At 37.1% G+C, this 14,472-nt stretch overlaps 1 protein-coding gene across 4 annotated transcripts in view; it reads right to left on the reverse strand.

Moving 5' to 3' along the window:
* Window positions 1-3,620: 3,620 nt before the first annotated feature.
* The window catches only part of LOC101413778 (zinc finger protein 596-like), a 32,649-nt gene continuing 21,797 nt past the window's right edge, over window positions 3,621-14,472 (reverse strand). For 2 of the 4 annotated variants that reach the window (XM_058290753.2, XM_071212893.1), the window contains 5 exons: window positions 12,797-12,882; window positions 10,634-10,760; window positions 9,805-9,882; window positions 9,196-9,287; window positions 3,621-8,745 (listed from right to left, as the gene is read on the reverse strand). In XM_058290753.2, coding sequence (XP_058146736.1) covers window positions 7,384-8,745; window positions 9,196-9,287; window positions 9,805-9,882; window positions 10,634-10,760; window positions 12,797-12,829 — 1,692 coding nt within the window. In that variant the 5' untranslated portion in view covers window positions 12,830-12,882 and the 3' untranslated portion in view covers window positions 3,621-7,383. The remainder of the gene's footprint in view (window positions 8,746-9,195; window positions 9,288-9,804; window positions 9,883-10,633; window positions 10,761-12,796; window positions 12,883-14,472) is intronic. The other 2 variants (XM_058290755.1, XM_058290754.1) reach the window with 1 other exon arrangement.

Genomic DNA, 14,472 nt, shown 5'->3' on the forward strand with positions numbered 1-14,472 from the left:
TTCAATACCTCTTTCCCCCTCCTCTTAGGGCCCACAGTGACAGTCAATCTTCATTACTTAAGGGCCATGTTCAGAGATACTTCTAACAGTGTTGAGGGCTTGATATGCTCAACTGCCCTAATGCACTGGGAGCCAAAATTTCTCTCGAGAGATACAATTCCCTCTATTTGAGAGCATCGGTCCTCCCCAGGGTGTGGGTATACCTTCACTCTCACTATATGGGTCTATATCCAATGATATAATCCACTATGGCAAAACGAGCATTCACATATTCCCTAGGAGCCTGTCCTGCATCGGATTATGCCCTTTAAGCATCTTAAACAGGCAACTTTCCTTATTATATTTTTGAAATGGTTTTCTCAGCATTATACTCACAAACAAATACCTGACAATTTCCTATGTTCTTATGTTGCCCCACCCTCCCCCCAATATCTTGTATATTACCCCTCCTATTCCTAGCCCCCCTCAAACCTGCAAAGCCCCACACAAAGTAACCCTCTTCCCCCATTTTATCCCTTCCTTGTACAAATACTTACCTCCAGCTTATCATAGATTTCACCCACGTAGGTGTCAGCTTACATCCTTCCTCTGCCCCCCAATTTCCTTTAAGTCTATCATCCAGTCTCTAGCTCTCTGAGGCAGCTTGGTTTACGTATTTCATATCATTGAGATCATGTAGTATTTGCCCTTCAAAGCCTGGGTTGCTTCACTCAACATAAGGTTCTCAAGATTCATCCATGTTATCACGTGTGCTTTTACTGTATTCGTTCTTAAAGCTGAGTAGTATTCCACTGTATGTATATACCACATTTTATTTATCCATTCATCTGTTGATGGGCATTTGGGTTGATTCCAACTTTTGGCAATAGTGAACAATGCTGCTATGAACATTGGTGTGCATATGTTGGTGTGTGTCTTTGTTTTCAGTTCTCCTGGGTATATACCCACAGTGGAATTGCTGGGTCATATGGCAAATGTATGGCTAGTTTTCTGAGAAACCACAAAACTGTCCTCCAGAATGGCTGGATCCTTCTGCCTTCCCACCCACAGTGGATGAGTGTTCCCATTCCTCCACATCCTCTCCAGCATTTGTAGACTTCTGTTTTTTTCATAGCTGCCAATCTTATGGGAGTGAGATGGTATCTTATTGTAGTTTTCATTTGCATTTCCCTAATAGCTAGAGATTTGGAGCATTTTTTTTCATGTGCTTTTTAGCCATTTATATTTCTTCTTTGGAGAAGTGTCTATTTAAATCTTTTTCCCATTTTTTAAATGGGTTGTTTGCCTTTTTATTTTCAAGATATGAATTCTTTATATATGCAGGTATCAGGTATATGGTTACCAAATATTTTCTTCCATTGTGTAGGCTCTCTTTTCACTTTCTTGACAAACTCCTTTGAGGTGCAAAAGGATTTAATTTTGAGGAAGTCCCATTTATCTACTTGTTCTTTTGCTGCTTGTGCTTTTGGTGTGAAGTTCATGAAGACATTTCCTATTACAAGGTCTTGTATATGCTTCCCTACACTGCTTTCCAAAGTCTTTATGGTCTTCACTCTTATCCTTAGGACTTTGATCAATCTTGAGTTGATTTTTGTATGAGGTGTGAGCTGGTAATCCTCTTTCATTCTTTTACAGGCACCATTTGTTGTTCTCCAGGCACCATTTCTTGAATAGGCCATTCTCTCCCAGTTGAGAAGGTTTTGTGGCTTTATCGAATATTATATGACTATATATATGAGGATCTACATGAGCACTCTCAATTCGGTTGAGACACACACTGATCTGTGTGTCTCTCCTTGTGCCAATAGCATGCTGTTTTCATTACTGTAGCTTTGTAGTATGTTTTGAAGTCAGGTAGTGTGATTCCTCCAATTTCGTTTTCCTGTTTCAATATGTCTTTGGTTATTTGGGGCCTCTTTCCTTTCCAAATAAATTTCATAGGTAGATTTTCTAGTATCTTAAAGAATCCTGTGTTGATTTTTTATTGGGATTGCACTGAATGTGTAGATTAGTTTTGGTAGGATAGACATCTTAATAATATTTAGTCTTCCTACCCATGAAAAGGGAATAACCTTCCATTTATTTAGGTCTTCTTTGATTCCCTTGAACAGTGTTGTGTAGTTCTCTAAGTTTTTTACATCTTTAGTTAAATTTATTCCTAGGTATTTGATTTTTTATTGACTATTGTAAATGGTATTTGTTTCTTGATTTCCTCCTGAGCTTGCTCATTATTGGTGTACAGAAATGCTACTGATTTTTGTGCATTGACCTTATAACCTGTGACTTTACTAAACTCATTGATGAGTTCTAGAAACTTTGTTGTAGACCTCTCAGGGTTTTCTATGTATGGGATCATGTCATCTGCAAATAATGAAATTATGGCTTCTTCCTTTCCATTTTGAATGCCTTTTATATCTGGTTCTTGCCTCAGTGCTCAAGCAAGTACTTCTAAGACAATGTTAAATAGAAGGGGTGATAGTGGGCATCCTTGTCTTGTTTCTGATCTTAGAGGGAAAGATTTTAGGATTTCATCTTTCTAAATGATGTTGGCTGTGGGTTTTTCATATATACTCTTTGTCATGTTCAGAAAATTTCCTTGTATTCCAATCATTTGTGGTGTTCTTGTCAAGAAAGGGTGCTGTATTTTGTCAAATGCTATTTCTGCATATATAATCAGGTGATTTTTTTTTCCTCCAATCTGTTTATATGGTGTATTACATTCAGTTTTTTTAGTATATTCATTTTTTTGTCTTTATTCATTTTTTAATATTACATTAAAAAAAATGAAGTCCCCCTATACCCCCACCCCCCTCACCCCACTACTCACCCATAGCAACATTCCCCTCCATCATCATGAGACATTCATTGCATTTGTTGAATATATCTCTGAGCATGGCTGCACCTCATGGTCAATGGTCCACATCATAGCCCACACTCTCCCATGTTCCATCCAGTGGGCCATGGGAGGACATACAATGTCCAGTAATTGTCCCTGCAGCACCACCCAGGACAACTCCAAGTCCCAAAAAGGCCTCCACATCCCATCATTTTTTTAAAAATTGATTTTCTTATGTTGAACTATCCTTCCATAGCCGTAATGAATCCCACTTGGTCATGGTGTACAATTCATTTAAAGTGTTGTTGAATATGGTTAGCAAGTATTTTGTTGAGGATTTTTGCATCTAGGTTCATTAGAGAAACACATCTGTAATTTTCTTTTTGTAGTATCTTTGTTTGGCTTTGGTACTACGGTGATGTTGGCATCATAGAATGAATGAGTTAGGTAATGTTCCTTCTGTTTTGATTTTTTGCAAGTTTCAGCAAGATTGGTGTTAGTTCTTCCTGGAATGTTTTGTAAAATTCATCTGTGAAGCCATCTGGCCCAGGGCTCTTCTTAGTTGGGAATTTTTTAATGACCGATTCTATTTCTTGACTTGTGATTCGTTTGTTGAGATCATCAATCTCTTCTTTCATCAATATAGGCTATTTCTGTGTTTATAGGAATTTATCCATTCCCTCTGAATTGTCATTTTTGTTGGAATATAGTTTTTCAAAGGATGTTCTTAAGATAGTCTTTATTTCTGTGGGTTCAGTGGTGATATCTCCTTTCTCATTTCTCATTTTGTGTTTTTGCATCTTCTCTCTTCTTTTCTTTATGAGTCTCGCTAAGGGTTTATCCATTTTATTGACCTTCTCAAAGAATCAGCTCTTGGTTTTGTTTATCTTTTCAAGTGCTTTCTTATATTCTGTTTCATTTAGTTCTGCTCTTGTCTTTGTTCTTTCTTTCTTCTTCCTGTGGGGTTACTTTGTTGTTTTTTTAACTAATTCCTCCAAATGTGCAGTTATTTCTTCAATTTTTGCTGTTTCTTCTTTTTTGATGTATGAATTTATGGCTGTAAATTTCCCTCTCAGTACTTCTTTTGGTGCAGCCCATAAGTTTTGGTATATTGTGTTATCATTTTCATTAGTTTCAAGGTAGTTATTAGTTTCTTTTGAGATTTCCTTTTTGACCCACTCTTTCTCTAAGAGTGTGCTGTTTAATTTCCATATCTTGGTGTGAACTCTGGGCCTCTGGCCTTTGCAGATTTCCAGTTTCACTCCACTGTGGTCAGAGATATTATTTTGTACAATTTTGATCTTTCTGAATGCATTGAACAATTCTTTGTGGACTAGCATATGGTCTATCTTGGAGAATGATCCATGTGCACTTGAGAAAAATGTATATCCTGCAGTATTCCAGTGTAATGATCTGTACATCTCTATTAGGTCCACCTCCTCTAATATAGTGTTCAAAGTTTTTGTTTCTTTATTGATTCTCTTTTGAGATGTTCTGTCCAAAGTTGATAGTGGAGAATTAAAGTCTCCCAGTATAATTGTAGAGGCTTCTATTCTTTCACTTAGCTTTTCCAGTGTTTGTCTCACGTATTTGGAGGCACCTTTGTCAGGAGCATAAATATTTAATGATTGCTCATTCTTCTTGAAAGATTATCACTTTCACTAATATGTAGTATCCATCTTTGTCTCTCACAATTTTTTTTTGCATTTAAAGTCTATTTCTCTGATATTAATATAGCTACTCAGCCTTATTTTGGTTATTGTGTGCTTGTAAGATTGTTTTGCAGCCATTCACTTTCAACCTCCTTGAATCCCTGGGTCTAAGATGTGTTTCCTGTAGACAGAATATAGATGGGTCATATTTCCTTATCCAATCTTCTAGTCGGAAGGTGAGTTTAATCCATTGACATTCAGTGTTATTCCTTTCAAGAAGTTATTGATATTAGCCATATTTTGATTGGACTTGTGTTTGTTATATTTTGTTTTGTTTTTTTCCTTCTCTTTTTGTCTTTTTTTGTTGTTCTTACACTCTCCTCCAATTCTGTCTCTCCTTTTTTTTCTCTCTTCCTGTGAACTACCTTTAGTATTTCTTGAATGGCAGGGTTCTTGTTGGCATATTCTTTTAATTTCTGTTTATCTGTGAATAATTTAAACTCTCCATTATTTTTGAATGCCAGCCCAGCTGGGTATTCTTGGTTGGACATGTTTTTCCTTTAATACCTTGACTATATCATACCACTGTTTTCTTGCCTCCATGGTTTCAGGAGAGAAATCAGCACTTAATCTTATGGGGCCTCCCTTGTATGTGATGGTTCTCTTTTCTCTTGCTCCTTTTAGAATTTTCTATTTTTCTTTAGCATTGGATAATTTGACAAGTATATTTTGGGGTTGGCCTGTTGGATTTTATGGTGTTTGGGCTGTATTGTGCTTCCTGGACATGTACATCCAACTCTCTCAGTAGATTTAGGAAGTTTTCAGTCATTATTTCCTACAACACCCTTTCTGTCCCCTTTTCCTTCTCTTCTTCTTCTGGGATGCCTATAATATGTATGTTTGTGTATTTTCAATTGTCATCCAGGCCCCTAAGTCCCAGCTGGATTTTCTCTATCTTTTTATCGATCAATTCTACTATCTGTTTGATTTCAAATGTACTGTCTTTCACGTTGCTATTTCTCTTCTCTGCCTCTTCTAATCTGCTGCTATTTGCTTAGAGTGTATTTTTGATTCCTTGAACAGTGATGTTCATCACCATCATATCTGTTATCTTTCTGCGTATGTCTGCAATTTCCTTTCCAAGTGTTTTCTTCATATTATCTCTTCCTTTACTTCAGTAAGTTGGTGTCTAATATATCTTTTGAGATCCTTAATTACTTGTCCAATGTTCTGCTCCCCTTCCTGGTTTTTCATTTGTTCATTGGATTTGGCCATGTTTTCCTGATTATTGGTTGGGTTTGTAGTTTTTTGTTCCTGTCTGGTCATCATTTTATCTTGACGGGTTTAATCAGTTCCTTAGCTTCTTTGTCTAGTCTTAGGAATTAATTACTTATTGTTTGTGTGTGTTATGTCTTTTCTTTGTCACTTTATTCTTCTTACTCTATTTTCTTGTTGCTGGCTAAGTTCACTTTGAAGTAAAATATTAGGGCCTGGGAAAGCAAAATGAGTAAGAAAAGAAAATGTATAAAGTAGTATTGGTAATAAATGTTAACAGAGCAACAATGTGAGATCTAGGAGAATGGATATTAGACTCATGTAAGTTGTGTAGAGTTATAGCAGTAAGTAGAGTACCTATAATGAGATAGTCGACTGAATATGGGAAAGAATACAGTATGAATTAAAAGGCCAGTGTTTTCATGAGAGAGGGAAAGAGAAAAGAAAGACAATAATATCACGAGTGGATAAAAGACAGAAAACAGAACAAAGTTATTAGAAATAAAAAGTCAGACAATTTGGGGGCCAAAGAAAGGGAGATGGAATGTAAGAGAAACAGTAGATGATGGAGGATAGCAAGATGTGGGGGAGAGGGGATAGTGTAGGTCACCAACGTCAATACACACAGAAAAGAGGAAACGGAGTATGAGGAAACACAGTCAATGTAAAGTGCTCCCTGCATCACCTATTATATAAAGAAAAGAAAATAAGAAAGAAGAAAGAGAAAAGAAAAAAAAACAAAGAGAAAAGGGGGGGTCAAAAAGGGGTGGAAACAAGCAAGAAAAAGAGAAAGAGAAAAAAACCTAAATAAATGAAAAAGGACTTTGGGGTATAAAATGGGAGAAAAGACCAGGAGACAATGCAATATTACCAACCAAGTAAAAAAAAAAAGTTTCAAGCTAGGAATCCTCTTTGCAGTTAAATAATACACTTAGGGATCTGACCTTCCCCTTTCTCCTTTCCTCACTTCTCTCTCTCCCAGGGCAGCAGGAAAGCTGCCTGAGAAGTCCGGTAGTACATTCAAGTAGGCCCTTGTTGAACCAACTCAAAACAGAAGACTATGACTCTTTATTTTGAGCATGAGATAACCTATACCTCACCAGAAACCCCAAATATGCTACTGAAAGCTTGGATAGCACCTTCTACAGTCCCTCCCCCTTAGGTGTGCTAGGAGAGGTCTAATTGATTTTCTGACTCCACTTACTCAAAGACCAAGTTTCCTATGCCTGGACGTTTAGGTACATTGGGCTTTCTCAGCAGATTCACCTCTTCTTTCTTCCTAGACTATCCCCAAGTCAGCTGGTACAGTCCTCCAAGTTGAAGGAGAGAGAGAAACAAACAAAAAAACAACACTAACGCCGAGGGATAGGGTAATCAAGGACCTCAGATGGATCTCAAATTATGGAGGATTCAGGAATGGGAAGTCTGATATTGCAGACTCAAGTTGTGTGAGTCTCTGGAGTTCTTTCATGTCATTTTAGGGTAGATTTTAGAAGGACAGCTTTCCCACAAAGATGACATTCATGGGGTTTTTCTCCTGTGTGTGTTCTCATATATTTTTGAAGATTACTATACACCCTGAAGGCTTTCCCACAAAGATGACACTCACGGGGTTTCTCCCTAGTGTTGAGTTCTCTCATGTTGTTGAAGAGACCTATGATGTCTGAAAGCTTTCCCACATACAAGACATTCATGGGGTTTCTCTCCAGTGTGAGTTATTTCATGTTGTTTTAGGTTAGATAGTTGAATGAAGGCTTTCCCACAAAACTGACATTCATGGGGTTTCTCTCCAGTGTGAATTCTTTCATGTTGTTTCAGGCTAGATGGTTGAATGAAAGCTTTCCCACAAAACTGACATTCATGGGGTTTCTCTCCAGTGTGAATTCTTTCATGTTGTTTCAGGCTAGATAGTTGAACGAAGGCTTTCCCACAAAAATTACATTCATGGGGTTTCTCTCCAGTGTGAGTTCTTTCATGTTGTTTTAGGGAAAATTTTCGAGGGAAGGCTTTCCCACAAAGATGACACTCATGGGGTTTCTCTCCAGTGTGAGTTCTTTCATGTCGTGTTAGGGTAGATTTTCGCTGGAAGGCTTTCCCACAATGATGACACTCATGGGGTTTCTCCCCAGTGTGAGTTCTTTCATGTTGTTGAAGAGACCTATGATGACTGAAAGCTTTCCCACACACAAGACATTCATGGGGCTTCTCTCCAGTGTGAGTTATTTCATGTCGTTTTAGGTTAGATAGTTGAATGAAGCCTTTCCCACAAAAATGACATTTATAGGGTTTCTCTCCAGTGTGAGTTCTTTCATGTAGTTTCAGGTTAGTTTGTTGCATGAAGGCTTTCCCACAAAGATGACATTCATGGGGTTTCTCTCCAGTGTGATTTCTTCCATGTCGTTTTAGGGCAGATTTTCGAAGGAAGGCTTTCCCACAAAGAGGACATTCATGGGGTTTCTCTCCAGTGTGAATTCTTTCATGTCGTTTTAGGTCAGATTTTTGAAGGAAGGCTTTCCCACAAAGATGACATTCATGGGGTTTTTCTCTAGTGTGAGTTCTCTCATGATATTTAAGGGAAATATAATGACTATAGGTTTTCCCACACAGATGACATTTTTGCAGTTTTTCTCCAGTGTGACATCTCTCATGATGTTTAAGGGAAGAGGATGTAGTGAAGGCTTTCCCACCTAGGTGACATTCATGGGTTTTCTCTCCAATGGGAGTTACATTGTATTGCATGACTTCAGAGCATTGGATACAATTTTCATCATTTTGGTAGTATTCATATGATTGACTTGTATGGTGAAGATACTTATGTTGTTTAAAATATGAGTAGTCACTGAGGACTGCTGGAGGTGGTTTCCTGAAATAGGATTTCTTTGTTAAGTGAATCAATGCATATTGGTTGACTATGGATGTGAGAGGGGAATCTTCTTGCAAAGAAATACATTTAAAGGAATTCTTCTGGGTGTGAGATCTGTGCTGTGGGGAATCAGATGAGAGACTGTAAAACTTCTGAACATTTCAATGAATTCCTGCATTCCCCTATATAGGAAACCTAGACTAATCCACAAGTGGTAGTCTCCAATTAAAATATCTGCCATGTTGGTTTCATATAAAAAGTATTCTAATCCATACACACAGATTTTCTCTATTATAAAAATTTAATTGCAGAGTTATCTGATCAATTTTGAACTTCATGATGTTTTAAAGATTACATTCATAAAACCTGCTTATGCAATTTGATTTTTAGGTGAACTCAAGTTAGAGTTTCTGTTTAGGTTTTTACTGAAAATTGAAACTATCACAAATTTTTGCTGGATTAGCACTTAATTCTAACATTAATTATAATTTCATGATTTACTGAATTCCTAATTTATTCCATTCTTTGGTATCTATTTAGAACACTGGGGTTTACAAAATTGAACTTACCAATGACATGATTTTAGAAGTGTCTTTCCTATAGGTAGGTTTATTGAATACCATTTCTATCATTTTCCATGTTTTAAAGGCACATTTCCTCCCTGTAGTGATTGCAAAAAGCAGAATAAAATTTTAGAATAGTATCAGGGGAAGAAAAATTTTAAAAGTTCCAATTATCCTTTTCAGTATGTTTCCCACATTCACAATTAACTGGGAAAGAATATCAAAGTCATAAATAATTCTAGGACATCACAGTCAGAAAGGATTTTGAGACATGGAATGTGAGAAAAAACCTGGGATGTCAGTGAGGTAAAAAAGAGGAAAATATCTTCCAAGGATAGGAACAGGAAAAGGATTATTATGTGAGAGTTTAATTACAATAACAAATGAATATCCCTTTCCCAATGCCAATGACACTCAATAAAGCTTGAGAAAGGTATGGAACAAACACATGTCACTAAAATTTCCCCATACCTTGAGGTACATTTTAGAAATCATAACTCATACAAAGAAAACTGAAGAAATCATTACACACTTAAGGAATCCTGAAGTTAAAATATTCAAGCACATACTTTATCATGAGACCCCTCTTCTAATGCAGAGGTCTTCACAGCTCACCTGGACAAACTACTCCTTCTCTTGACACTTCTTCCTGTTCCACCTGGGAAAGCACATCCCTTTTGCAGACTTGATATCCTGTTTGTATGGAAAATAAGTTACTGGATTTTGAATTATGACAGTAACAGGGCATGATCGTGATGTACATCACAAGTTACCAAAGAATAGGGTAAGCACTGATGGTCAGCAATGTAGCAATAACTTGAACTTAATATCAGTGACAATATTTCAAAAGAAATTGTAACTCCTGACCTTTTGCCCATTTCAATGAGGACCACTGTTTGTTGTTACCCATGTACTAGTAAAAAGAGAGACTGCAGAATTGTCTATATTCTAAATGGTGAGAAGTCTATGTTTTCAAAGTGATTGAATATTATGTTAAAAAACAATCCAATTAACATAAATTCCCCAGAAATGATCTAATTCTATAAGGAAAAATTATATGCAATGTTTCTACTACTGTGTTCTGAAGCCTCAGCATAGCACTTGGAGGAGAATACTTATTTCAGCACAGCCCTGATTGTTGGAAATTGAAATTCAAGAAAGACATTAAATTGTGGTCAAGATGATTAAATTCTATTGGGGTGAACTCGCTGTAAATAAAAAATGAAGAAAGAAATTCATTTAGGGATTGTTAGCACAACATAAATGTATTAAAATTATAAAATATAAAAACATAATGTAAGAAAGATTATACAATTTGGAGAAGCTGATTTAGATATCTGAATTAAAAAATGAAAGATGATTTATGATGAATATATAGGTAGATTAGATAGATGTTAAATAGAAAAAAGATAGATATAGGTGGTAGATAAATTTTCAGTCTCACCTACTGAGACCAGGTTATTGATATTCTCCAGCATCACTTCTCTGAACAGCTTTCTTTGGGTTGTGTCTAACAGGTCCCACTCTTCCTGGGTGAAGTCTACTGTCACATCCTTGAAGGTCACTAATGTCTAAAAAATCGCAGAAATTTGTGTTCACACAGGGCTATCCTTACCAATGTCTTGAGTGAGATGTAAAAAATAACAGCACTAAAGAAGCAGAAACTGTGTATATAAAACTCAAAAGAGGTTGGGGTTCCAGAAACATCATTATCAATGCTGAACTTCCACTTGCCTTTCAGATGCACTCACAGGCACATATATACTTTGAACCCACAATACCCCATTGTAAAAGAAAATCACATGATATAGGGTATGACATACATCTGGAAATTTTTCAATAAATTTGTCATTATGCCTCTTTCTGCTAATTGTTCAGTTTTCCTTTGAGTATTAATAACTAAATCAATATTTGTCAACAATTTTAAGTAAATTTACAGATATTATAAGGCAAGCAATATTGATTATATGTATCATTTTAAAAAATGGATATGGTTAGGTTACTCCCCTGTATAGATGAGCTCACTTTCCTCTCATTTATAAAATCATTTAAGAATACGTTATGCATTTTGGCAAATGCAAGTTAATGTATCAATTGCTTTCTATCTAAATTCACTTCACAGGTCTATTATTCATTAAAATGGCAGGGATCCTTGAAAACATAACCAGAATTCTGCAAAACTAAATAAGTTTCAAATCAGTAAGTCCTGATTTCCTCAGTGCTACATAGCTCAGGTATACATGGTAATGTATAAATACAGATGGTTCAGTGTCACAAGACAGGGACACCTGAGAGAGTGTACTGATACATGGCCTTAGACTGATTAGTCCTGTAGTTGGAGACCTCTGAATCTCAACTTTCTGGGGTGTACAAAGACCAGCTTCATTGTCTCACTTTTATCTTCATGTCATCTAAGATTAAAACATTTCCTGTTCATTGCTTTAAAAATTTTCACTGAAACATAAATTGTATTCTATTATACAGCTTCTGAAACCACAGCCACAATGAAGAAAAAAATAATTCTATAATGACACCCATTTATAAAATTTGAATAAATTTAATTTAGAAAATTGAAGTTGGGAAATTTGAGCAAGAGTGGTAAGGAAAATTGTAGTTTTTAAAAAATTATTTCAAGAAAAGTGTATGTGTCTCAAATCGTTGGGTTCCTGCCTACAATATGGGAGGCCCTGTGTTTGGTTCCTGGTGTCCCCCTAAAGAAGATGAGCAAGACAACAAGCTGTCATTATGGGCTGGCAGAGTGTGCTGACACAAGATGATGCAATGAAGAGACAATATGATGGCCTGGCATGGCAATCTGATGCAACAAGATGATGCAAAGAAGAGACACAAATAGGAAACACAGTGAGAGACACAACCAGCAGAAGAGTTGGCTCAAGTCATCGGTTGCCTCCCTCCCACATGGGAGGTCCTGGGTTCAGTTCCTGGTCCCTTTTAAATAACAGATGAGCATGCAATGAAGAGACACAGAGAACAGACAGTGTGTGCGAACAATGAGGGGGATTTAATAAATCTTTTTTGAAAATATTTCAAAATGTACAAATATATTCCATTGAAAGTTTAAGAAAATTAAAATTGAAGGAAACAAATACATTATTTCTAATTTCATTTAATTTACAAAACTTCTCATGTGCTTCTGACTAATATATCTACCCCTACACCCTAGTACCTGTAATGTTTAGCTGACTGCATGCACAGCTGAAAATTCAGCATCCCTTCTGACTGTAAACACCTCTTCTTACTCACCTCTGTCACCATTATTCATCATATGGCCAGGCCAATCTCAAGCACTAACATGATCCATGACTTCATTATTTATTCATTGAGGCCATGCATGAGTGAGAAAAAGAAAACCGTAATCTTCTCAGAGAATACACAGCCTTAATGGTAGCTTTAACCAACTCTTCTAATTACCTTGGAAGATTACTCATAGATCCATACCTAACTTACCATAATTAATAAAGAGTCATATATAAACTTAAGATAAGATCCTTGAATAACTTCTGAATACACTTGGAATATTCACACCAATAGGAGAAATCTTCCCATCTGCTGGCAACAGAGGTGCAAAAAAGAATTACCTACTCACATGTGATTGCATTGCCAAAACCTTGGCTGGCATCTATCTTCCTCTGGATTTTCACTTGCAACCAGATAAGCAGAAGGAAAACAAAGCTGAGAATGCAGAAAGAAGTCTTAAGATTCAAGTCTTGACCACAATTTACTAGGGCCCCCCCCCCCCATTATGAATGCCAAAACTCTCATCTAGGAGTATCTCCTGCCCAAATGAAATGGAACATACGGTATGCTCAAAAGAAATAAGGAAGGACGCTCCTTTCCCAAGGTCAAGATGTTGGAGATCTTGTCTTCTCTGGCTACTAAAGATATGATTATCTTCATATTATAGATAAAAAGATAAAAATCCATGAATTGCATGTATTAATTAGCCCTTGATGTTCAGAGACTTTTTTTGAAAATATAATACCAGTTGTACTCCTTTTTTGTTTGTAACAGCTTTTTATAAAGATATTTAGATCACATAAAAGGTTACAGTAAAAATATGAGGTTCCTAAATACTCCCACTCCCCACTACTCACATTCCACCAATATCAACAACCTTTTTCATCAGTGTGACACATTCATTGCATTTGATGAATCTACTTTGAAACACCGCTAAACAGCATGGGTTATTTAATTGTAGTTTACACTCTCTCAGTCCATTCAGTGGGTTATGGCAGGATACATAATGTCCTGCATCTGTCCTTGTAATATCATTCAGCACAACTCCAAGTCCTGAAAATGTTCCCTTATCACACCTCTTCTTCCCTCTCCCTGCCCTTACCAACTCCCATAGCCAATGTCACCATATCAATGATAGTTTCTTTCATTGCTAGAGTCACAATTCTATAGTACAATATAGTAAGTACACTCTAACCCATATTTTATTCTTCCATCCTGATGTCCACTCCATCTCTAAATCAAGAGGGTGCTTAGATCCCACATGGTTGTTGGAAGGGATTCTCCTGCTTGTAGTTGTAGACACTCTCAGTTCCCTGGTGTGCTGGTTGACCATTCTCATCTCCCTGTTAGCTGACCTGGGTAAGTCCAATGAACCAGAGAGCAGGTGTTACAACTTTGCTGAGGTCAAAATCAGCATGTAAATGCATTACCTTCCCCCAGCATGGGACATGACTCCCAGGATGGGCCTCCCTAATGCCAAGTGATTACTACCAAACACCAGCTGGTGATGCAACTAGAAAAAGACTTGATTAAAAGAGGGAAATGGTGAAGACAAATGAGTTTATATGGTTAAGGGACTTTGAAATGAGTCAGAGGGTCATCAGAGGATCACATTTATGCACATCTCAGCAGGATCTCAGAGAAAGCCAAAGTAGATACAACTCCAAATAGTGGTGCTCCTGAGAGCTACAGAGACACCCAGGTTCTACAGTCATGACAGATCATGTTCAGTGCCTTGTCAGTGGGTCCTACTTTGGAACTTATGCTCCTGTGATGGAGTTGGGCTCAGATGTGGCCTCTTTCCACATGCCTCTTCTGTCACTTACTGAACCTGTGGTAGGTGCTGGGGTTAGTGTATGCTCAGGAGACTTGACTCTCTGGACTGTCCATGTGACAGTTGGGCCCTGAGCCTCAACAAAATTGCAACACATGCTGTCTGGTTCACTGGAGACTTTCAATTCATTTTTTATTCTAAAACATAGGTATCCCTTACCAAAATCACATCTGGAATTGGGTCCTCACCAT

Source organism: Dasypus novemcinctus, chromosome 31 (genome assembly GCF_030445035.2).
Source record: "Dasypus novemcinctus isolate mDasNov1 chromosome 31, mDasNov1.1.hap2, whole genome shotgun sequence".
Classification (NCBI taxonomy): domain Eukaryota; kingdom Metazoa; phylum Chordata; class Mammalia; order Cingulata; family Dasypodidae; genus Dasypus; species Dasypus novemcinctus.